This window comes from Anguilla rostrata, chromosome 6 (genome assembly GCF_018555375.3).
Source record: "Anguilla rostrata isolate EN2019 chromosome 6, ASM1855537v3, whole genome shotgun sequence".
Taxonomy (NCBI): domain Eukaryota; kingdom Metazoa; phylum Chordata; class Actinopteri; order Anguilliformes; family Anguillidae; genus Anguilla; species Anguilla rostrata.
Window position 1 is genome coordinate 49336843 of NC_057938.1, and position 26255 is coordinate 49363097.

The 26255-nt window shown below is 48.9% G+C and overlaps 1 protein-coding gene across 2 annotated transcripts in view; it reads right to left on the reverse strand.

Moving 5' to 3' along the window:
* LOC135257497 (CD2-associated protein-like) overlaps positions 1-26255 on the reverse strand; it is a 34345-nt gene that overhangs the window by 1191 nt on the left and 6899 nt on the right. Inside the window, exons 1-11 of one of the 2 annotated variants that reach the window (XM_064340268.1) lie at positions 23709-23778; positions 20536-20696; positions 16845-17007; positions 14214-14314; positions 13541-13661; positions 12999-13174; positions 10364-10451; positions 9217-9311; positions 6430-6528; positions 6162-6215; positions 994-1030 (exon numbers count right to left, since the gene is read on the reverse strand). In XM_064340268.1, coding sequence (XP_064196338.1) covers positions 994-1030; positions 6162-6215; positions 6430-6528; positions 9217-9311; positions 10364-10451; positions 12999-13174; positions 13541-13661; positions 14214-14314; positions 16845-17007; positions 20536-20696; positions 23709-23763 — 1150 coding nt within the window. In that variant the 5' untranslated portion in view covers positions 23764-23778. Of the gene's footprint in view, positions 1-993; positions 1031-6161; positions 6216-6429; positions 6529-9216; positions 9312-10363; positions 10452-12998; positions 13175-13540; positions 13662-14213; positions 14315-16844; positions 17008-20535; positions 20697-23708; positions 23779-26255 lie in introns of those variants that run through there. The other variant, XM_064340269.1, reaches the window with a different exon arrangement.

The following is a 26255-nucleotide window of genomic DNA, read 5'->3' on the forward strand; positions in this document are numbered from 1 at the left end:
CGCTGCACACGTTAATTACACGCGCTACGTGTGCGGCGCACACGCTGATTACGTGCGCTAACTGCGACGCCTCGCGGCAGCCTGCCTCCCCCCGCAGACGCCGGGGAAACCGGCGGATCGGATCGATAGCCGCCCTGCCTGACACGCGAGCGCCGTCTCGCTCCGCCCCGCCTTCGAAGGCCCGCCGGCCAATCACGCACCAGGGCCAAAAACTGCGTTTCAGAAGCTCTACATTTCAGAAGCTCTACATTTCAGCAACTCTACATTTCCGACGCACTGCATTTCAGAAGCTCTGCATTTCAGAAGCTCTACATTTCAGACGCTGAACATTTCAAACGCTGTACGTTTCAGAGGCTCTACGTTTCCGACGCTCTACATTTTAGACGCTCTACATTTCAGACTCTCTACGTTTCAGATGCTCTACGTTTCAGACACTACATTTTAGACGCTCAACATTTCAGACGCTCTACGTTTCAGACTCTCTACATTTCAGACCATCCACGTTTCAGACACTCTACATTTTAGACGCTCTATGTTTCAGACGCTCTACCTTTCAGACTCTCTACATTTCAGACACTCCACGTTTCAGACACTCTACATTTCAGATGCTCTACATTTCAGACGCTCTACATTTCAGACGCTCTACGTTTCAGACGCTCTACGTTTCAGACTCTACATTTCAGACGCTCTGTTTCAGACGCTCTATGTTTCAGACGCTCTGTTTCAGACGCTCTACATTTCAGACTCTACATTTCAGACGCTCTACATTTCAGACACTCTACATTTCAGACGCTCTACGTTTCAGACGCTCTACATTTCAGACGCTCTACGTTTCAGACGCTCTCTGTGGTCGCCGTGCACCGAGCTCGGTGGGGGCGGGGAACTTCTGAAAGTCTCCCTTTGCAGACACCGACGCTCCGCTGCCGCGGAAACCAACGAGCAGCTCCTGCATGCAACAAAGCGTTCAGACTTACTGTCGCTGTAATACCGTACCTAAGCTTTTCGTAGGCGGCGGAGGCTTCTTGGGCTTCTGAAACGAGAAGACAAAGAGAAAGAGGGAACATTAGCAAAGGCATCAGGCGGCTTTCACAGAGACACCCACTCCCACTCAATCAGAGCATTCAACACAGACAGGAGCACAGCCATCAAGAAGAAAAAACATCATGGGCCTCACATTTTCTACTGATTGAGACACAAGCAGGGATTCAATCAACATTTTTGGCTTTTTTTACTTAAGGACAAAGTTAAGGACAAAGTTTGTTTGAGTAAGAGCCGCAGGCTCTGTCTGCTGTTGATACACACTATCCGCACGAATGAGGACAAAACAACCTCCAGAAAGTTTGTGCGTGCTAAAGCTGTAAGGGGGTTCATTTAGCATTCTGGCAAATTCACAAACGACTGAGGACTGCAGACGACCTTGGTGGCTAGCGCAGAGCACAGTCGGTGGCCTATGCAGAGCTAAAGCAGAGTAGAACTATGTCATCGGCTGTGGCTCCTATTATTACCCCAAGTCAAAGTCGTGATCAGCTAATCAGAAAAACAGGACAATTTCGACAGCACCTTTACTTTTTCACTTCACTTTTACTTTCCCTGTTGACTAAAAAAGCACGATTAAAGGTTAGAGAAAGTGAGACGTTCTCTAACCTTTAATAACGAGGTGTGTGGGGAGTTTCCCCATGCGATCCACAACCATGGCCTGCTCCACCCACAGGGACCGATACACACAGCTGCCCCCCCCCCTCCCCCCCCGCACGTGTAATGCCAAACCCCGTCTGTGCTGCTTGCGTGGAACGGTCTACCCGGTAGGATTTCTTTCTTAATTACGAGTGCCATGTGATCTTTCCTAGACTCCCGATAGCCTTCCCTAATTCTGCGCGTGATTAACTTTCACACCTTTCCCCCCTGGCCATGTCCACTCAATACAGACCATCAATATCCGCTTGCTGAATCTCACAGGTCTCCTAGGTACAGTGCCTTCATTTAAAGCCGGCTCTACAAGGCTTCTTACACTTACTGCTGCCTTTTTTTTTTTTTTTTTACCCAATTAGTAAAGCCTGCCCATAATTCCAGCCACAGCTAATGCTGCGTACAGCGCGTAGGATGACTACATTAACAGAGGCCCTGAAGCGCCACACAATGCCCGATAGGGATACTTTTCTCTACTAATATAGAATCGGTCGGGGTTCACAGCCCGGTTGCTTCGGGGTCTGTCGTCCTTCACATTACCGTACCGGCTTGGCTGCACACTAAATGCATGATACACACTCACACACACCCCCAAAGGACAGGGCAGCTGACCTTACCGAACTGAAATACATGGCTTTGTGCTCTTCCTAGTACGTAGACCAGCGCCTCCCTCTGCCAGTCATCCACTTGAATAGGGCAACGACATACAGCAGGAGCAGTATGTAAGGCCAAGAGAGTTAAAGTCTGTGGAGGGCCACAGTGTCTACAGGTATATGAGGCTTCCTTTGAATCAGCAGCCATTTAAGGCCTCGAGAGCAAGGTGTGGATTCAGCCAGTCGACAGCCGAAATGAATCGGTGGTTTTGAAACACACTGAAAAGCAGCAGACACTGCCCCCCCCTCCACGACCGGACTCCGACGCCCGTGGCATGAGTGAAAGGGTCACGGACCGCAAGAACGCATCAAACTAAAACGGCACGATCAAAGAGACAGAAACAAGCCTAAATGTAGCGGTTTTTTTGGGACGGGGTTTGCAAAAACAACCCGCGTCCTTGTCAAGCCCTCCAGCAAAGTCACAGGCAGAGCCACTCAACGTACGGAGCCGTTGGTTTTGTGGAAGATTGCAGCGCTCATTGATTGCCTGCATCGAGTGTTGCGGAGAGCAGCGGAAAACAGAAGTGAGAGTTCTGAACAGGGAAACATTCTAAAAGGAACAGCATGTCTCACTCGGGGAAGGGATCAACAGGGAGGGAAAACTCGAGCAGTAAGTGACAGGTAAGACTCAGGTAAGGGACGCAGCATGACCCAGGTAAGACCCATGTAAGAGCTACAGTAAGAGCCAGGTAAGGGCTACAGTGAGACGCAGGTAAGACCCAGGTAAGGGCTACAATAAGACCCAGGTAAAACCCAGGTAAGATTCCGGTAAGAGCTACAGTAAGACACAGGTAAGACCCAAGTAGGACCCAGGTAGGACCTAGTTAAGACCCAGGTAATGCCCAGGTAAGGCCCAGGTAAGACACAGGTAAGACACAGGTAAGACCCAGGGCCATGGCTTTTCCACAAGCCCTGCTTCAGGACTGCGTGGCCTCTGCTGTGCAAAACAGTGTCAGCGGTCCTGAGCACCAGGAAAACGCACGAGCTGAAAATGAGCTTCTACGACCAACGCCTGCTCTTCTGGAGTCAGTTAGCCGCTATCAGTCACAGTGACGTCATCAGTGACCCGACACGACGGCGCGGCTCCTCAGACGAGCAGAACCGACCGTTCGGAACGAAGGCGTTATCACTGAACCTCCGCCCCCGAGCCAATTACCTGGAACTTCACAGCTCCCAAAGCGACCCGAGCGTGGTCGTCCACGGAGACGGAAAAAGCGGGGGAGCCAGAAGTGCGGGGGGCGCCGGTGGGGGTGGGGGACGCCGCGGTTTGATCAGCGTTCCCCCGCCGGCCCGCGCGGGCCCCTCCCACTACGGTAAGCGGCGGTAAGCAGCGGCACTCATAATAGAGAAACGCGCGAGCCCGTCTCCACGGTGTAGTATTAGCAGCTGGGCGCACGGAGGAGCAGGGTGCGCAACGGTGCTACTCTGCCACGGAGGTCTCCATAATTTCCACCGAGGAGGCAGACGATCATTAAGCGAAAGAACCCAATGGGCTGCAGCAACTAAAATAACAGGTTGTGATTGGTCAAGAAACATTACAATAAAGCAGCCATTATGGCAGCGTGATTTTAGCCCATTAAATTCTGCACGTACTGCTTCTACATCCCCAGTTAAAGACTGCGGGCTAGGAAGCGCATAAATAATAAAAGCAAGCGGGTGAGTTGGTGGTGTTGTCAAGCACAACCCTTCTGGGCAGACAGATAAATCTGCCTTTGCAGAATGCTATTAGTGATTTCGGTCTGTTTCCATTAAACGGTGTTGCTTGTTCCACTGTATCTGAGCAAGAGGCAGAGTGTAGTTTCCATCATCGCTGGAATTTAACACCACGGCTAAGAGTGTGTGTGTGTGCGTGTGTGTCTGTGTGTGTGTGTGTGTGTGTGTGTGTGTGTGTGTGTGCGTGCGTGCGTGTCAGCGTGCGTGTAGGCAGTGGGGGTAGTTTCACAGCAAGACCAACAAAAGCTTAAAAACGCTAACTATAATTACGTGAGCATGCCACCTTCTGAGGCTAGCACACGCACTGCTCTCTGTCTAACGTTAGTCGGTGGAATTTATGGCAGCTTTTCAATAAATCCTCAGGGGGAAACTCAGCAACCTGCCGAAAAAATCAGCACTCCAATCATCATCCGAAGAAAATTCTCATCCGTTTCAGCCTGGCAAAAAGGTCATTCGGCTAAACTGAAGAGATGCCGCAAAAAATACAGACTGAGCGATGTGCGTAGGTTCTAGCGTCTACCTAGCAGAGCAAAGTCAATTAGAACAGGGCACAGTAACAAGCAATTTCATCCACAACTAAAAATACCTAGTACATACTGGACCACACTAAATTTTATTGGACCCCTGCACACTTAAAAAAAATAAAATAAAGTAAAATAAAACAAATATTCATATAATTGTTAAAATAATACAAAAACAACGTAGGGAGTTGTGTTGTAGTGGCACTGTATCAATCCTAATGTATTTTCCATTCAAAATAACATGGGGCATAAGGAATTAATATGAACACTACATTACCACTATGGTAATACGGTTCTTTCTTGCTGCTTCTTCTGATGGTTCTGGTGACAAGTGACAATGACAACAGTGACGCTGGCGCTAACTGTGTACTTGTGTTTATGTGCGTATGTACGTTTATATTGTATGTACATATTGTATGGTTTCCATTTTTGCTTATTATTGACTGCTGTTTGCAAGCCAAATTGCACCTCGGGGACATTAAAGCTTTACTCTACTCTACTCTTCTCTGCATTTGTGAGAGAGGGGAAGTGGTTAACATGGCAAACAGAAAAACAGCTGCAAAACAGAAAGGCAACGCCGGCATTTTAATCTCAGAAATTCTGCCGTGAAGGAAGAGCCGATTCTATCTTGATAGAACATTATCACGGTTATGCCTCAGAAAAAAAAGAGATTGTTGAAAGTTTATAAGCCAAGATAGGTGAGCGTGTCTGAGCATTTAATGGTAGATGGTAGGGTCTGACAAAACTCAAAGTATTGAAAAATGCACTTGGTTGATTTCAGATAAGGAGAAGGAGCCTGTTGTTGTGATGTTCTATAACATGCAGCGTATGAAAATGAATCAGTTCTGACCACTGAGAAACATTAGCCCTGAGCACAAAAACAGACATGAGAAAGAAGATCTCATGTTGCGTGCACAGTAAGACAAACAAGGCACTTCAGAGGTGGTACGCGCCTGTTCTCTAAGGTCTACAACTGGCCAGTGCTGCCCTCTACTGAGCACAGTGGGAATTGAAGCTTTGATCCCCTGAACCAGGGGTGCCCAATCACGTTCCATGAAGGGTCAAGAGTAAGAAATTTGCTTAATCATATCAAAGCTAATTTAATGAACCATTACACATTTACGACTTTTATACTGCGAGCGATATGCGATTTACATACTATTTTAGCAACCTTTTATAAGGAAAACTTTATATTTCCATACAGAAGTCCTTGACAACCAATCAAAAACCGAAATCGAAGGACATGGCAATGATAAAGGAAATATGGTTCAGACACAAGCAGTCTGGACCAATGAGAGCACAGACACAAACCGGCTGAACCAATGGGAGGACACCAAGGCCATGCCTGAGCCATTGTTTTAATTCAAAGCCACACCATGACTCAGTCGGGCCTTCTTTTATAATTAAAGGAAACCACGAGGCAGAAACACAACATAAATTTATTACCACACGACATACAGGGAATCCCACTGACAAATAATCCACCTTTGAGTGAAGCTATGCAACTGTTCATCCTCAAGCTCCTTTGCTTGAAGCTGAATGAACACACTAGATAAAAATGCACAATCATTTAATTACATTACATTACCTCTTCAGAGTCCAGCTTTGAAGATGTTTTAAATGAGCCTCTTGATGTTACTGCCTGTAACATGAAACAACAGAAGCAAGCATTGAAGAAGCCATACAAATGAAGATTTAAATCAAGCAAAGTGATCACTGAATTTATATACGCAATCGGACAAACTTCACGCTTCACAGCCAGCAAAGGGTCTGCAGTCTTGAATGCAGGCCTCTCTGGAAGGACGGCTGTGTGTTTGAGAGAATTTCTGGAAAAGAGCTTCCTCCGGTCGACTCACCTCTTTGTCTGTCTCGGAAATCACAGTCACAAAGTTGTCAGGAAAGACCCCTTCTTTTCCATTGACCTCTCCTCTCCACCAACCAGGCTCTCCTGTTTCCTGTAACACACACACACAGACACACACACACAAGCCATGTTTGAGACGCAACCCTAACCCTGTGGTTCTTATGATATAATGCATTTACTTTTCAGAATACAGTGATTTCTGATTCAAAAAAAATTCTGGAAGATTAAAAATATTCTGCGGGAATCCCCGCAGCATCAGAAAGTCTTCATTCTCTCAGTCATAACGTGACAGCAGTTCTTGTACACGGACACAAGATGGAGCCAAACACTCAACACTGACTCAATGGTCTGAGTTTCCATTATTTACCACATGGAGCAAGAAGACAATTCTTAGTTAAGTAAATCTGGACCATCTCTGTTTTTGCCATTTCTAGGTAAACCGGTAAACTTTGGTAAACTCATCACTCAAACAGGAGAACTACAGTTCAAGAAATGAAAACTACACATTAATCCATGTTGGCTGACTGACTTTTCAACTTGTTTTTATTGGGATACATTGCAGACAATTAAAGATTTATTTCTTCAGGAAGGAATATGCCACCTTAAATCTGGATACAAATAAGGTCTTTAAGCACATACATAATTATTTACAGAAAAGTGAGCACCACCGTTGATTATAAAACAAATTGTATAAATATAAATTCAAAACAAAAACTGGACTAATTTAAAACAATCATGAAAAATACAATTAAAAAAGCTGCTGCACTGTTCCTAATTTTCATAAAAAATAGAATGCACATATTCCACATCACACTGTCACACAAGCATGATATCTGCATCCATTCACAAAGTAAAAAAAACATTATAAAGTACTTAAACCAGCAGAGTGGCAGTAATGACCGTTTAAAGTGTTTAGGATTGGACAGCTGTAGTCATCACAGTCCCTGGCACCGTGCGCACACACAGCCGAATTCCACCGGGTGTCTGTGGTCTCTGGTCCTTGGCACACGGTAACAATGCTTCCCGCTCAGAGCACTTACTGTATCTGGAGCGGGACGTCAACAAGCTGAGATTAAGAGCGCGCTGAGGCGCTACGGCGCTAGCGTCCCGGTCTGTCTACACCCCCCCCGCTGAGCAGGGAGGCCCAGAGGCCGGGGGCTCCCAGGGACCCCCGGGCGGTTTGGCACGCAGACGTGTTTACATTAAACTGGCCCGTTGTGTTTTGCATCGGTGCGCTTCGAGAGCCTGTTAGCGGCTCGCGGCGGCCCGTCGGCTGGAGCAGGCTAACGCCGCCGAGGCTAACGCGCAAACGGCTAACGGTAATTCCAGGACCGCTCGGAACAGCCCAGAATAGAAGCCGCTATTGCCCACAAAACGTATAATGCGGGGCTTCCTGAAGACCAGTTTAGCTTCAGCGACGTGGCAAGACTGCATTCTCCTGTCACTGGGACTATATGTCAGGGAAAAAAACACATATGTATACGTAGACCATAAATGCTCAAAAGACTATTCATCAGTAACACCTGGTGGTAACGTAAAAACACTGCAGTTAATGTCACAGAAATTCAGTGCAAAAAGTGCATAACATCTCCAAATAGGTCTAGAATCAGTATCACATTTAGCCAGCACAGGAGATTAACTGTTTCCTTTTGATAGACCTTCTGCTATGATGTGAACTTGATTGCCCTTAAGCGGAATAAGCCCCGCCCACTGCCCGAGCGCTGTTTTTCTACTCCCCGCCCACACGTCACACGGGTTCCAGGAGAAGGGGGCGAGGTCGCTCGCCGAACTGACGCACTCGCTGGCTCGCTGGCTGGCAAGGAGCGCAAACACCGGCTCTTATGCTTCGTCATTCCAGGTTTGGAGAGACGCCAAGCCAATCACAACCGCTACGACCGACGCCGCTTACGTGAGCCATCACAGCGCGCGGAGGAAAACAACGGCACAGGCTCTCGCGTGCAAGCGTCAAGTGTAAACACTGAGTAAACACTGAGTAAACATTGAGGAAACACTGAGGAAACATTGAGTTACTTCTTGGCCACTGAGCAAACATACCCATTTCCAGCTCCATTATTTGAGCTTGGAGGGGGGGGACGACGACGACATACTTCACAGGTCATTTCACTGTGCAAACACCTGTGTCCCATTTCTGCTACGGCTTCCCTACTGCTAAGACAGGTGTGCGCTTCTGGCTGCTTCCTACAAAGCGCACTGCACTTCTTACGAAGGTGTCAGCACGTTATCACAGAAGCATTTGATACAGAAAAAATAAATAAAAATTCAGCGTGAGAAACAGCAGCGAGTGGAGATCTTAAGCCAACGCTAAGAAGTGCACATTTTCACTTCCTGGTTGGTCTCACTCATTGTTCTTCAGACCGTGCTCCACCCTTCGACAGAGAGGACTTTCCTAGTACAGCTGATTACAGGCCCACCACGTTCCGGAAGACTCCCTCACCTCCCTCGACTCCGCTCCCTGCGTTTTCTCTCATAATACATTTAAGCATTCTAAAAATGGCTCTCTCACAACCTGTGTGCGAGACAAGGGATCTAGACTCACACATTCTGAATGTGTAAAAAGGGTCAAATTCATGTAGTTGCATGAAAAATGGAACCACAAGTGAGACAATGTTACCTTACTGAACAGGGGGACACAGGTGAAACAATGTTACCTTTCTGAACAGGGGGCCACAAGTGAGACAATATTACCTTACTGAACAAGGGGTCACAGGTGAGACAATGCTACCTTACTGAACAGGGGACCACAAGTGAGAAGACTCACCTTATTCAATACGCAGATGATGTCCCCCTCTTTCAGGGTCAATTCATCTTCATTTGATGCGTCGAAGGGGTAGATGGCCTTGCAGTATTCTTTCACTTTGTAAAAAGAAGAAAGAAATACATCACAAATTCAGCAAAGTAATTAATTTCTACCACTAATGGATTCTCTTCTATCAATCTACTGATATCAGCTTTGCCAGGCAACCCAAGGCTAATAGTCCCCTTATATGCAGTATAGACTAAAAAAAACACTACACAGAGCATGGTTTAATTTTCCCAAGAAACTCCACACTGACAGCAGAAATACAAAAATTGAGGCGTCAGGGAAAAAAATTCTGCACAAATCTGCAGAAATTAAATTTAAGACCAAAAAATCATCTAATCTGCCTGCTATTTCTAATCCAAGACAGCCACCGTAGCACAACTATATCTGCATGTAAGACTATTACAGATTTGCCCTAGCCATCAAGACTTCAGCCAATGGCACATATTCTGATATTTAAAGTGAAATTCAAATGCTTCCAACTTTAGTAAAGCAGTGGATCTAGGGCTTTAGATACCACACATTTGTATCGATTTGTTGTTGTAAACAGGCATTAACTGTACTAAATTAACATATATGATTCCACCATCTGAAAGGAAAGGCACGATCATAGACTTTCCTGGTAGTTCCAGTAAATAGAACTCTGATCAGGAGGCAGTGTCAGCCATCCCTTTAGGTCACGTCATAATAAAATGCTGTACGCAGGACACTCTTTTTCATAAACACTAACAGTCCACAAGAGGTCACTAATGAGTCAGCTTTGATTAAACTTAAGGAGTGTCTCAATTGTTGCTCAAAACATTACAGCGACCTTGCCTTATCAAAGCCAAATGTTTATAATACTTGTATTACTACAATATTTATTATATTTACAGAAGTGGGACAGCTAGATTCGAGTGTACGTAGGGTTTTGACCATTTCACAAAATGGGTCTGACACTGCCGTACCTGTTCACCACTAAAGCCTGAGAACTTGTACTGTGGCAGGGGAGCAGGGAAAGAGACTGAAGAGCATAGTGAAGTGTGCTTTGGAAATAAGCACAGAGTGGACAGACACAGGGGAGTAAAACAGGTCAAACTCACGCTGTGGGACCCTGTGTACTTACCTTTAGCTTTGCTTTCTCCCTCTACCTTATCTGAGTCTGTCATGGTGGAATGGGCGGGCTTTGCAGAGGATGGCAGTGATGGAATTGGCTAAAATGAAGCAAACCACAGATGGATTTACCGGCATGCGATTGGACGGCGACACACAGAACGCTGTCAAAAAGGCTACCGCGGGAGGCGAAGGACCGCCATTACTCGGGCCGTGACCGCGACTGACGGCTATTAGTCGTGCCTGGTGCCCGGGAATGGGGGGGGTGGGCCCACACACAGCGAACGGCTAAATTACCAGCGGGCACAGACGCAGCCAATCGATCGCCTCGAACAGCCACAGCGGAGGACTGCGAGACTCCCAAGAGCCAGGCTTTCGCTCTAAGCTAATGCTAATGCTCATTCTGAGGCCAGACGAGGGCGGCAGGCGTCGTTAGCAGACTGTCGTAGCACAGTTCAGGCCTTCATAGCAGCCTTCAATCGTAATCGCCAAAAAACACAGCCGTAAGGGAGTGAAAATCTGCCAGAGACTCGTGGATTTTCTGAAAAAACGTAACGTACATAGCATGGGCATTACAGATGATTGTTAGGAGACAGTGGCCATGAACAGGGAAGGAAAAAGCCAAGCGATAAACCAGACATTGACAATGAAGAAAAACAGCAGTGGGAAAAATGACAATGTAAAGTGAAGGATAAGTGGACAGTTCTTTGCATTCGGTTAGTTTCACATGGACATCCTGATGTGATGAATGGATCACAAAACATGCGGTCCCTGTCAGCAGTTACTAACAGAAACACTCGAACAAGCTGGTCCTAACGCACACGCATGTCGCAAACTTACAGCTTACGCTCTGAAACATTTTCCGAGTTAAAATTAGCTCACCTTGTTTTTTTAGTTACGCAGGCCAATGGTGCAATTTAAACAAGCCATTGCGTTCTGGAAAGCATGGGCGTCGCCGTCATCGCAAATAAAAAAAGCAGTGTGTTTAACACCACACTGGACCGAGTAACACACCAGCCTTACGAGGACCCACAATAACATCTGAGGACATTTAAGAAACCTGGTGTTTGGTGGCAAGCTGTCAATACACCAGATGAAATAAGCGTGTGTATACCCATAACAAACAGAAGGGCCCTGTGGGGGAGCTCTAATGAGCGTTTACTCCAAACGCAAACACGCGCGTCGTCCCAGGGCCAAAGAATTTGGGCGAGGAAACCAGGGCAAGCCGAGACGTCCTGAGGAAAGGCCGGCCAAACAATCGCTTTCCAAAAATAAAGCTGCCGTCTCAGCCGGCTGCATTCACATCGCTTCCCGCTTGCGCTCCGACGGGCCGTAAAGGCTAAATGCTAACTTCTAGAGCGGCCTTTCTAAAGACCAGCTCTAGAAGCTAACGTCGCGCGGCCTTTCTAAAGACCAGCTCTAGAAGCTAACGCCGCGTGGCTGGTTTAAAGACTAGCTCTAGAAGCTAACGCCGCGCGGCTTTTCTAAAGACCAGCTCTAGAAGCTAACGCCGCGCGGCTGTTCTGAAAACCAGCTCTAGAAGCTAACGCCGCGTGGCTGTTCTGAAAACCAGCTCTAGAAGCTAACGCCGCGCGGCTGTTCTAAAGACCAGCTCTAGAAGCTAACGCCGCGCGGCTGTTCTGAAAACCAGCTCTAGAAGCTAACGCCGCGCGGCTGTTCTGAAAACCAGCTCTAGAAGCTAACGCCGCATGGCTTTTCTAAAGACCAGCTCTAGAAGCTAACGCCGCGCGGCTGTTCTAAAGACCAGCTCTAGAAGCTAACGCCGCATGGCTTTTCTAAAGACCAGCTCTAGAAGCTAACGCCGCGCGGCTGTTCTAAAGACCAGCTCTAGAAGCTAACGCCGCGCAGCCTTTCTGAAGACCAGCTCTAGAAGCTAACGCCGCGCGGCTGTTCTAAAGACCAGCTCTAGAAGCTAACGCCGCGCAGCCTTTCTGAAGACCAGCTCTAGAAGCTAACGCCGCGCAGCCTTTCTGAAGACCAGCTCTAGAAGCTAACGCCGCGCAGCCTTTCTAAAGACCAGCTCTAGAAGCTAACGCCGCGCGGCTGTTCTAAAGACCAGTTGCGGGCTGTAATTATTTCGCCACGCGCCGCTGCCCGACGCCGCCCTGAAGGGTTGCCACACGGGGTGGTTTTGCGTAACGCGAGATAAGCCGATGACGGTGCGAAGGCCAAACTCGCAAACCTTTTAAAGGCATGCGAGCGATTCGCAATTAACACAAACATCAGGGCGAAGGCTGGCGCCCTCGTCTTTGAGAATAATTCAACACACGTCAGTGAGGATCCTCACCTGGACTCCTGCCTCTTCAATTTTACAGTGAATTAGTTCCTCCAAAACCCACACAGTCACAAACTTGACCTTTTGAAACGCTGCTACGTACACGTTCACAATGGTACACCTTCACAAGCCGTCCAATGAGCAGCATTGCCCTGCTTCCAAAAGCACTCTATCGTGAAGTGTGAAACCTGATACAAAAAAAACTTGTGCGCGCTCTACCACATTCTACTTCATGACTGAAAACAAAAACAAACAAAAAGTACACTGAAAACAACCCAGACCTTTCCGGCAGACTAAAGCAAGCCCCTGCACATCTCCGCACGCACTGAGGGTGCGTATCCGGTTCACTCACTTTGTCGGGTTTCTTCTCCTCCCCCTCGGTGCTGGACAGCCGGACCTTTAGCTTGACGGACCCTTCTCTGAAGATGTCACCGAAGCCCACGCCGCGGACCTTTTTGGGCTGCGCTATGACTCCGTTGCCGTTGCCGGCGCCCGGGGAGGTGGGGGCGCCGTCTTTGCCGCCGCCCTCTGCAGACGGGGAGACGCGAAAAAGAAGGGGGTCACCACGGCGACCGCCGCAGCAGTCGCCACCGACCTATCGCCGGGGGGGGGGGGGGGGGGGGGGTGCCGAGGCGGATCCAGCCGGTTGTGCTGCGAGAGGTGCCCCCCTCAGCCCCAAACTGCAGGGTAAAGCCTCACAGCTCCGGAGACTCTATTCTTTCGCAAGCCTTCGTGTGCAGACTTGTCCCATTTCTGATTAACGCGCAGCCAGGAATGCGGAGGGGGTTACAGTGAGCGCTGCGGAACGCTGGAGGGCTAAACGTGCTCAAGCACCGGCCGAGAGCGCCGTCTTACGCCGCCCCCCCCGCCTCTCTCTCAGACGCTTCCCCTTACCCGCTTCGTCCGCGGCGTCAGCGACCTCGTCATCCTCGCTGGCGTCCAGCTCCTTGACGAAGTTGGACGGGAAGAGCCCGGACTTGCCGTTCATGGTGCCGCTCCACCAGCCCTCCTCCACCTGCCAGGGGAAAAACCGGTTCCGTGAGCTTCGCGTTACGCTATGCTACGCTACGCTACGGCTCCCGGGTTCAGCTCGCAGTCTGCAGCACGGCCACCCAGCCCTGTTCCACGAGCTCCACCGTCCTGCAGGTTCCCTCTACAACCCTAACAAAGCACGCCGCTTTCAACAGCCAGAGATCTCGATGAGCTGCCAATTGGTAAATCAGGTGCACCAAGTTAGGGTTGAAGAGAAAACCTACAGGACGGTATGTTTTCAGAAACAGGGTTGGGCGGCCCTGCTTTACAACCTCCTAGGCTCAGGGTTGGTTGCAGTTCCGGTTACATTTGCCTCAGACTTGGCACAGGGGAAACCCCCAGCCCCACCCCTTTTGCAGGGTAAATATTTGCCAAAATCGTACCGCGTATGGAAACGTACACACAAACAGCGAATCCTGTGACAGGGTTCCACAACAGTGACGCGCGGACCCAGAGCCAATCCGCTGACGAGAAGCCGCGTCCCGCCGCTGAGACCAGGGGCGTGCGGACGGGCCCGATTCGGGGCGCGACTCACCTCCTCGTTGATGTCGATGACGTCTCCCGCTTTCAGCTCCAGCTCGTCCTCGTTCTGCGGGAGGTACTCGAAGAGCACCCTGCACTGCCGCTTCTTCACCTCTGCAGCGTAGAGACAGAGAGAGAGGGAGAGGCGTTGGGGCGGCCCGGAGAGATTTGGGGACCCCCACTGCTGGAGGCCGGAGGCCGGGGGCGCAGCGCGAACACCCACAGACGAGGACCCGGAGGACGCCACCGCGGCAACCCGTACCCAGGCTGCACTGGGGACACGCCTCGCTAAACAAGCACAGCTGCACAGGGCCACGCGTGTAAAGGCCCACAATGCACTGCTCTCCACAGCTCGTCGCTCCTCTCACGCACAAAGCACTCAAAGCACCTCCTCACTGCGTTCAACACATTTTTTTTCCCATTTCAGAGATATTCAGCAAATAAAAACGCCGTTTCCGAAATTACACTTTCACAGGGTCCTGGTGGGCTTCGCTGCTCTTTCAGTCAACAGCTTATGAAACTTCGCACATCAACAGCGTATCACAAAGCTGTGATATACCAGAGAGAGTTAGGGCTCGCAGAAGCCCCAATCGGCACACTTTTATATGGGTTTCAAAGCGGTATTTAATTAGCATTAGCGATAGGCCGCTGATATCGCCATAACAGATACGACGTCTCAGATCAGTCAGTGCAAGGGGTGCACAATCAGAGCTAGTCCGGGCGTGACTGAACACGCTGAAGAGGCTGGCAAAACGCCCTCGTTTTTCAGGCGGTTGGGAAGCATTCGGTCTCAACGGACACGGTAAAAATGTTACACTCCCAAGGAAGCTCAAAATAGACACAGTATAATGCATAATTTAAAATGTGAATTCCTCATTTTGTTCCATAGGGATTTTCAAAAAAATGTGCTACGTGGTACAGGCTAGGAGGCATAACATTAACTGTGCATTTAAAGATGAATACACAAGAGGATCAGAGCTTAGATTGTATTGGCCAGCAATATCCCATTGAGAGAACAGTCTGTGTAACATTCATGCTTTAGAGCTGCAACGTGCCTGTGATATGAACTTTGAATTCACAGCAACATCACCAGCCCAAATCCACCCAGTCAACACCTTTGAACAGCCTGGCCTTCAAAGCCAGGTAACAGCACCTATAAATGTTTACTGCCAAACTACAGCATACCCACCATCACATCTCCACCTAAAAGCAATGACACACACACACACACACGCGCGCACGCACGCACATATACAGACACGTTGTGCAAAAGAGAATCGAGTTCTCAGTTAAATAAAAGTTTACATTAATGACAGAAATAATAAGAATAAGAATAAGAAATAATAAAATTTTAAATCCTGAAAAGATCTCTTATATATATAGAAAAACAGGAAGTGGAAAGCCAGCTGTGCCACATGACCCTGACGGCACAGGGCAGAAGCAAATCCACCGGCCGTGTATCCACCCCTCCAGGCTCCCGGATTAGCCTGCTAGTCCCCTGTGCAACAGCCAGGAGCCAGCCCAGCCAGGCCCGCCCAAGGGCTGGTTCATCCTGTTTCTCCGCCCCGGCACGGAAAAGGCTGGCGCAGCTGGAAACTGTGACGGGCCTGAGCCGGACCGCAGACCCATAATGGCGACGGCGTCCGTGACGGTGCTGACGCCGCTGTCCGTGTGGAATACAGGGGGTGGGGTGGGATGGGGTGGGGGGAGATCCATCAGGGCTTGCAGCCTGGGGTTCCTCCTGGGGGTCATTTCCTGTTCTGCCTTGCTGTTTTTTTTTCACCGACATCGCAAACGGTTTTCTGTTCACTTCATCTTTGTTAAAAAAAAAAAAAGCCTCCCTCCAAACCAAAACAACCTCAGAACAGGAACCGAAAAATAAGAAATCAACCGGCAGGACACAATCGCTCTAGTGTTCACTGCTCTCCTCAGCGCTCGAGAACTTGACATCGGAGGGCCCTTCACCAGAGCCTGCTTTTGCCTTCAATACCAGGAATTGATTTCACAGTGATTCAGGGGTGCTTCACTGCGAACTGAACACAAATACACCAAATTTCTAACTGCGGTTTTATCCATTCCTACGCTAAGTGCCATCACAAGGGACATTTCCCACGGCGGTGAAAGGGAATTGCCAGCGTCTGTTTCTGTGTACGCTGCGCCTGCGGAGGCCTGGCCTCGCTGGGGGAAGTCCAACAACGGGCTCCTTTCAGACCACCGTTAATGTAATTACCATGGCAACCGAAGAACCAAAACAATCGCGGCAGCCAAGCGCTACGCTACAGAGCGAGGCCGAGCCAAGGGCAAGGCCGCAGAACTGCATTGTGGGACATGAGGCCCGAGTAAAATGCATTTATGAGACGGCACGTTCACATACTGCCTCTCACACACTCAAACACTGTACGCAGCCCTCGCATGCTCACACACTGCTGCTTGCACACTCACAGTGTTGCTCACACTCTTCTGCTCACACACATACTGACTGCTGCTAGCCTAGCTGATACCACTCTGCGGACACATCGCTAACACACTGCTGCTAACACACTGGCGCTAACAGCCTGGTGCTAACACGCTGGCGCTAACGTGCTTGTGCTAACGTGCTGGCGCTAACACGCTGTCCTTGTGGAAGTAGGCAGGGGGTGCTCACTCTTTTTGAAAGTCCTGGGGTGCGACGGGGGCTGAAAGCCCCCTGCGGGAAAGCCGTAGTTGCTCATGCGCTGGACCAGGCTGGCCACGTTCCCCCCGGTCCTCTCCCTCCGCACCGGCTGCACCTCGTCCTTCACCTCCTCTTTGGACTCCTTCTTTACCTCCTGAGCAGCACAGAGAGGAGCAGAAACACGACAAAGAGCGTTGTTTTATAAAATGTGTAACATACACGCACATACATATAAGCATATATGTACACATAAGATATATACATGATATATACACGTGCCTGGTGTTTTTGTGTGTGTGTGTGTGTGTGTGTGTGTCTGTGTGTGGCATGCGTGAATCTGCATGCATGAATGTCTAAGAGAAAGCATGTACCCACACACACACGACACACACCGACACACGCACAAACACACACACGCACACACACACGCACGCACACAAACAGACACAAACAGACACAAACAGACACACGCACAAACACTCACACGCACTCACAGGAGCAGGAACGGCCGAAAATGATCAACAAGGTGGGTATGCATGAGGTGCAGTGGCACAGTACAGTAGTTTATCCACGTGGGCTGCGGAGAGATAGGCCACTTCCTCTTTCCATTACTGCTCGGTTTCGCCCTCAAACTCCACATCCTCCGCTCTTTCAATTACCTTTCCTCTCTCAGAGCGAGAAAGCAGGCACCAGGCTGCAGCACCTTCACCTGCCGCCCTCACACGGGATCACACATCAAAAGCCAGAACTATTTTCAGCCTTTCACAAGCCACGTGAAATTAACAGCAGAGAAAAAACAGTACAGGGACGCGTAGCCCCGCAGTGCGGAGAGGTTTTTAATAATAGAAATGATTTATGAAAGGTTAATGGTACACTGCATAGGCACCTCACAGACAGACACACACACACAGACATGCACACACACACACACACACACGCTTCCTGACTCCTTCCTCTGGCTCGTCAGCACAGTGACCTGGCCCCACGGGGCTGACTGTGCAGGAGCAAGTCCAGGAGAAACCCCCGCTCTGCTCATGAACCCGCACAGAGCCACTGCAGTGCTTTAAGAGCCGAGCGCACACTGCCTGCCCCGAGGCCACGTGCACTAGAGAGAGAGAGAGAGAGAGAGAGAGAGAGAGAGAGAGAGAGAGAGAGAGAGAGAGAGAGAGAGAGAGAATACGGGCTCTGCTGTGTCATGCAGTAACCCGTTCTGACCCTTTCCTTCCTCCTTCTCTCTCCTCCCCTTCCCCTCTCCCTCCTTCCCTCGCCTTCTCTCTCTCTCTCTCTCATTCTGTCCCTCTCTCGCTCTCCTCGCCCTGTGCCACCCCCCCCCTCTCTCCCGCTTTCTCGCTCCCCCTCTCCATCCGTCCCCCCCACTCTCCCTCTCCCTCTCCCTCCCTCCACTCTCTCTCCCCTCCCACCACTCCCTCCCTCCCCCCCCCTCTACCTCTCTTCTCTCTCCCTCCCTCCCCCCCCTCACTCTCTCTCTCTCTCTCTCTGATGCATTAGGACGGTAAGAGCTGCCAGGACCTGCTTCACATGATGGGAATCTCTCAAGAATGCTCCGGCGCAGCCTGGAATGTAGCACGGCACCGCTCTGAACAAACAAAGCGCCGCCGCTTAGCCGCATCCGCAGCGTCTGCACGCGCTCAGAGCAGCGCTGAACGGCGACCGCTCGCTCCTGGGGCGGGGAGGGGGGGGGGGGGGGGTCTCGCGCTTGCATCAGTCTTCAGCCGCAACCCGAACGAACGAACCGCGCAGACCCGGCCCGAACGCAGGCGGGGCCTTTACCTCTGTTGCCGCGGTGACGGCGAAGTGCGCCAATAAAACCTGGAGCCTACTGATGAACGGGGAGTCACGGGAAACGCCCCTTTCCTGCTTCGCCTGCTGACTGGGCACTTACAGGCCGGCCCTAAACCTTAGGAAGGATCGTTGCCCCCCCCCCCCCCCCCCCAGCCCCGTCAAACACCCCCAGCTCCCTCCCCACAACACAGATCCACGTGCCTTCCTGCACTGCGAGCCCTTTAAACAGCTCAGCATTAAAACGGCTGCAGGTGCACACATTCAACACTATCCAAGTCTTACATGTTTACTGTAAACCAGACACATCTGAGGAAAAACAAGCTGTCGCACAAGCTATCTATTACTGATCCTAATGAGGGCTATACACATTATACAGGACTGCAAAACACAACTTTTCTCCTTAAACGGTAAATAGCCCCTTAAAGTTTTAGCCTTTTTTATTAAATGTTACATTCCCAAAAACCTTGCAGGACTGTCCCAATGAATTTTAATCCACACAATTCACAAAAATAACTTACACGGTGCTATTATGAACCGAGCTAGTAAGGTCAGAAATCTAATTTAGTAGTTATGGGAAGAACAGCATAACAGGCTATTTCACTCTGAATCACACAGGATGTTAGAGATCAGGTGATCAGCCCGTGATAAACAAAGTCAGAGCGGGCCAGTGCTGCCGGTCGTTTCGTTTCGCGGATTCCTCGCCGTCTTCTCCCCAGCGCTGGCCGCAGCCGTCGCCTCCGCGCACAGCCGCGCACAGCCACGAAGACGCCACAGGCGCAGGCACCGCGACGCATTCGAACCCCCCACGCGGGTCACATGACACCCCGCTGACATTTCCACACAAAAAAACCGCACCTCTCCGAGCCCCTCCGCGCGCAGCGCGTTCCGGATCACTTACCAGCTCCTCAGACATGGTGTTCTGGGAACGGCACGACGGGGCAGGAGGATTTAAAAAAAAAAAAAAAAAAAAGGCCAGACGTACTGCCTGAGATCAAAGTCCAGAGCAATATCCTGGCAGGCCTCAGGCTCCTCCGGGATCGCCAGTTTCCCAGATTACAGTGGCGCGTGAGGAAACTGCGCGGCTCAGCTCCACAAAGCATTGCTCGCTCCGAAGCACAACACTGCGCTGCCCCTTACGACCGCCTTTTTGGTGCAACCTGATAACCGTCAGGGCTGGGGAGCGCGAAACGCGCCTTCTCCGCTTGCCCGCGAGCGGCGGCAACGCCAATGCCGCCATATTTACATGAGGCCGTTCTCCCTTCACGAAGGCCTTCCTGGGCAATGCGGTGCAGAAAAACGCCACGGCGATGGATTTGCATGAAGAGCTCCGCCTTCAGAAAGCTGTCCCGTGCAGCACAGCACACACTGTAGTGACTTTTGAGAGGTCAAAGGTCGGCTCACCTTTACAAAAAACAGCCCTGCAGTCGCAGGGTGCAGTAAAGTTTGAGACGTACAGACAGGTGGCTTACCTTTGCAAAGCAGCCCTCTAGTAATTGGAGGTTGCACTAAAGTTTGAGATTTACAGACATTCAGGCTCACCTTTACAAAGCCACCCTGTAGTAATTGGATGCTGTAGTAAAGTCTGAGATGTACAGACAATTTGCTCAACTTTACAAAGCAGCCCTGTAGTGATGGGATGCTGTAGTGACGTTCGAGATCTACAGACAGTTTGCTCAACTTTACAAAGCAGCCCGTGGTAGTAGCTTGTAGTAAAGTTTGGGATGTACAGACAGACGAGCTCACCTTTACAAAGCCGCCCTGTAGTAACTGGAGGTTGTAGTAAAGTTTGGGATGTACAGACAGTCAGGCTCACCTTTACAAAGCCGCCCTGTAGTAACTGGAGGTTGTAGTAAAGTTTGGGATGTACAGTCAGGCTCACCTTTACGAAGTTGTCGGGGAAAAGGCCTCTCTTGCCGTTGAGGTCTCCCTCCATCCATCCCTCCTCCTCGATCCGCCTGACGTTCCTGATCACATCTCCGAGCCGCAGGGTGAGCTCGTCTTCGTGGAGCGCGTCGTATTCATACTCCACAACGACTTCCACTGCAGGAGGGAGAGAGAGAGTGGGGGGGGGGGTCTTCACACGAGCTGGCAAAGCAGCGGCAAGCGTTCCCATGGAAACGAAATGGCTGAACAAATAAACGTAAAGCACTCTCACGACACCAACTAAGAATGTTCTTTTTCACACTTGTAAGAAAAAAAAAAAATGCTAAATGCTAAACTCAAGCATTTAACAACCTGCCAAAGTAGCAGAGGGGGAGAACATCACATGCCTCTACAGCGCTGAGGTGCTACAGCAGAGGGGGAGAACATCACCAGTCACATGCTGCAGCTTGTTTTACACCAGATTCGGGCTGCAGCATCTGCACACGCACAGAGCAGACGGGCTGCAGCTCTCGCCGCTCCCTCTCAAGCGGTAATAAGAACAGCCTTTGAGGCAGGAAGCGAACGCCCTGTGCCCCAGCCTGACGGGACGGGCTTTTCGGTCGCGCATGACGCCGAGACTCGGGCGTGGCCCACACCAGCGTTCTTTTGGTTGGTGGAACAGTGAGCTATGAGCTTTTGTTCTCTCATCAGTTCATATTGATGTGTCCCTGATTTTTTTCTTTTTTATTAATGAATTGGGTCACCACTTTCAGAATTCCGGGCAGCAAACAGAAAAACAGGTCTGTGTGTGTGTGTGTTCGCATAGTGTGCTCTCATTGGCCTGGCACACCTTATTATGGAAATTCATATTATCTGGACTTCAATAACACTTATGTTGGTGATAGAATGCGCTGAATTCAATACTAATAATAACACAAAAACACAGATGTCATGGGGCATAGATATCTCAGATTCTCTGGAGGGAATCTTTATATCCAAAAGAGCACACAAGAAAACTTCTACCACAACTGTACCATCTACCAAATTGTGGGCTGTTAGAGCATTTATCACCTACCCACAGGGCAGAGAACTCGCAACCCTGAAGATATGTTTTACAGCTTAAATGCTGCTGAGAAAGAGTTTGATTTTAGACATCTGGAAGAAAAATCTAATTTGCAGGAAATGTGACTTGGCATCAAATTAGGCCACTGAAGGCAATTCATAACACAGGCTATTTCCGATCAATGTTCAAAAACCACCAAACTGACACGAATGGTATTTTATATTTGATATCCTTAAATGAGTTGAATCTCTGGCTGTGACCAGAACAGTAATGCTTTACAAACTCACTCCTTCAAATCGCGTGAAAATCAACTGGAAAAAACCAATACCCAAAGTGCGTTTTGCGTCCCCGTGCTTTCATCGCTGCTAACTATTTAAGACCGCTGGCATGCGCTGGACCACTCCGGTATTTGCTGCAGCCACAATTCCATTAACCAAAGTGTTGAGCTTTACTTCCTGCTTAGGGTGATTGAAGAAAAGGAAAAAAATCTTGAAACGCTTACGCTGGTAACAAATACTCCCAAATACCGGGAGTTATTATTTCATCTCAGCATTCAGACGCCAAGACGCGCAATCACGGCTGCGCGCTTATGCCATTTATGAGAAAACGAAGGCGAAGCGGCTATTCAACCTCTAAAAGCTACCCATTCCAGGGCCGTTGGAACGCCTCACTAGTTTTATCCAAACGTGATCACGTGGAGGTTTATAACGGTTTATAAACAGCTCCGCACTTGCGCTATAGCGTTGCAGCGAAGGAGGTAGACAAAAACTGCGTCGTCTTGGGCAGAAATACGTAAATCACGGATACTTCGCAGCGTCTTCATAGCTTCGCTTTTTACTCAACTTGACCTTATTCTGTCACCGGCATTGATTTACTCCTCGGTTTCCTGCAATGGCGGGGCGTTAATTACTGGCTTCGGTGCAGACTGCTACTCTCCCTGCCGCGTGCGAGTCGTTGTCACGTCGAGCAGGCTCGCCCGCTTCTGATTACAGCGTGCACAGGTGAACCACTATACGTGCACGCCCGATGCAGGTAAAGCAGAACGCTCGCGCCGGCTCGTGCTAATCGGTACCTGCTCCTCAGACAAAATCTACAAACATTCCAACGCAGCCATTTTTTCCGAGGAGGGCAGAGCTCAATTCAAGAGACATTTGGCAGATGACATAACCGTTTAGACATAGTAAAAGAATGAAAGCCAGAGGCCACACAAGGTCGCTCTGGTGCCTAAATAAATATTTTATTGGCAGGATTTACGCGTGTGCAAATATTATTTTCTACTATTTAATACTCTGATTTGGTGACATACAACCCTAAGTGTTCAAAACAAATCTTAGCTTCTTTATGGCTCAGTTTTTACACTCCCCGTTTATTTACATTTTGTTACTTATTTTGTACGGAAACATAATAAAATATGAAAGCCAAATGTGAATGGCCATGTAATAACTAGAGCAGGCCAATTTTTATTATGGTGGCGACATCAGCCAGAAAAAATGGTTAGTGAATGATGAGCTGTGGGACAGTGAACTCCAAGACCAAAATAACATTGCAGCTGACAACGTTCAAAGTCCAGTTTGGTTCTTCCCAAATGATGTGAAGCCACAGGTTACACAAAGCACATTGGTGGGAGAATTCTCATTGAACAAATTAACATTTGGGAGTGATTAGGCAATGTAACAAAAAAAGTGGGGAAAAAATCAATTCTATTGACTTTTTTTGTTCTAAGTCTGAGGGACACAACAGTGAGTGCGAATCTCCCACAAATAGATTTGACAAGAGCAAAATCCTAACCCATCCCAAACTTGTTTTTAAAAGTTGTTTATAACAGCGGCTCTGCCTTTCTGGAGCTCTTCTGAAGGGCTGAGCAGATTCACACAGATTTATATCTGCACTTGGGGGGGGTCTTGGCATGGGAAGCGAAGAGAAATGGGAGGAAAATGAGCCCAATCCGAAATACAGACAGAGCTAGAGATGTATCCACGCTCAACAAGGTTTCAATACCTTTCACGGGTCTACATGCAAGCACTGCATATGTTACCGTCCACATTACAGAAACATTTAAAACATAAGGCAATTACAAACACTAAAAACGCAGGGCGGCACTTGGTGTTAACTGGATGAAAAGGTACCTGGCAGCACTTTAACAACAAGGTGCAAATGCACCAAGCAACGGTTGTCTGCCATACAACTGGGCAGCTTGAACCATCGTAAATACCATATGAAAATATATATCCAACAATACCCCCATGTTAAAAAGAACAGTGGACCTGATGCTCACAGGTAGACAAACTCTCTCTCTCTCACTCTCTCCCTCCGCCTCTCCCCCTCTCTCTACACACACACACACACACACACACACGGCTGCCTTTGATCAGACCTCAATGGTATCAAACACCTCGGTCAGCGTTTAACTATCAAGCACACTGATACAATCACGGCATCAGCCAATCACACTCTGAGTCTGTCCCCACCAAATTCACTCCCCAATTTTCCCACTGAATGAAGGAACACAGATAAGGAAGCAATTTGCTCCTTACTGTAATCTCAGTAAAAGGTCTGTTTACTATGGCTTCCCTGGTGAATGAGACATACCCTTCCAAGCACTTAAGAAGATCGTACTTTTAACAAAAGTAGGCTATCTAAAGCTGTAAAAACAATCCCTCTGCTCTCATTCATCCAAACAGCAGTAGGGACCCTCTTGGACCAACTGTCACTCCTTGCCTATGAACCATTCCATAGACAGCGTACAGCTCTCCACAAAAAAGAAATTAAGGCTGAAAATACACAATTACAAAATTGAGTTGAAAAAGACTTAAGCTCTGTTCCTTTATGTATATAAAGGTGGGGAAGCTTTCTAACATTGTAATATCAAGGAGCGCATAACGGCAAAAACATCTAATAGTCTGCAAGAATAACAGCAATGGCAAAGAATACCAACGCCCAAACACTTCTGAACTTTGTCCTCTGTGTAGCGATGGCATTAAGTGGCTATCAGCTGTGTGTGACTTGCAGTGGATTTGAGCAAACACAGAGCAGAACAATCTAGATCCAGGTACAGCTACAAGGGCTGGGCTCTGAGTTGACTTCTATTCATGCACCTTGGTCTAGAAGCCATATCACTGCACTGACTCATTCATGACACAAGCAAATGCACCCCAACAATCCAAGGCATGCAATTTTGCTCCTTAACACCTCTAGGTCATATTGCATGCAAACAAACGGCTTAGTTGTACTATTGTACTATAGGCTATCTGTGCAGGGTCCAATGACAGGCCTTTCTTGATGGGTTTGTTTCATACTAAGCTAAAAAAAAAAAAACTTAAAAACAACGCCATACATCCAAATGAAAAGGTAGGCTACAACTAGCGAAGGCTTCTTTTGCATTCTCTTGATTCTTGTCTCAGTACTTGAACTATAAGCGATGAGAACTCAGTTTCCCACAGAACTCCATAGTCTGGTTGCAGGTTTTATTTTTCTTGTCTGGATTGAGAATATTTCACTAAGTCAGTCAAACAAGGCCCACTAAGTCAGCCTAAAAATAAAAAAAATAAAAATATAATTTCACTGCATTTGACCTTGCCATAAGCGGTATGTGTCCATGATGTATTCCTGCCTCTTGCCCAATGCATGCTGGGATAGGCTCCAGCACCCCCTGCTACCCTGACCAGGAAGAAGCAGGTATAGATAAAAGATGGATGGATGAAGCTTGCCATACCATAACAAATACATACAGTCTCTACGTCACAAAAAACAAGGCCTACATGAAAGAGAATGTTATTGCCAGTAGACATTCTTCAAAAAAAGCAGCCAAAAAAAAAGGCTAAATGTTTTGGGTGACAATAAAAACTTAACATAAAACAAAAGGACCAAAACCCTGATGCAGTTCCTTTTTTTGATAAATGTTTTGTTTCCTGTGGTTTTTAGATGGCAACACGGCGATAAGAGAAAGTCCTGCGTACACAACCAAACACGTCATTATTCAACAACCTTCACAACAGTTCCTGAAACGAAAGCAGTCCGCCTGTTTTTGGAGACAAACCCCAAAACCGCATTTTGCATACAGGCCACTTGAAGGCCATGCCAGCTGAGGTAGCTTTGCCGCTGATAAGCGAAACTTCCCGTTTCTGTTCCCTGCGGTTTTCCGTTACAGAAAGTCGAGACGACCACACATTAGACCCTCAACACATCACCCTGGCTGATACCGCACAAACCGTAACAGAATGCCAAGTCTCCGCGGTTCTCACCGATCGCTCTTCGCCGCAGCGGTGAGCGTTTCACGTACGGAACGCAGGCCCGGATCCGACCGCGGACCCCGTTCACGGACGGTAAAAAAACGAAGAGCGCGATCCCTCTGTGTTTGGGAGTACCAGCCAGGGGCGTCGCAGTAGGGGGGGGGGGGGGAAAGTGGGACTGACTACCCAGGGCCCGAATGGGGGGGGGGGGGCCCTAGAAAAGCCTAGAATGATACGTGAGAGACATGGATCAAGAGAGGAAAGGGGGCCCACAGAGACTGCTTGTGTATAGGGCCCAGAATTTTGTGCTACACCCCTGGTACCAGCGAGCCGCCCGTCCGTAGCGGCAGCGGCGATTTTTGTGCTTAAACAGGTCGACTGCAGTGCCACAGAGGGGCTGTTAAAATGAAGCAGTGATCAATGCTGCACAGGCCCCCGGCACTG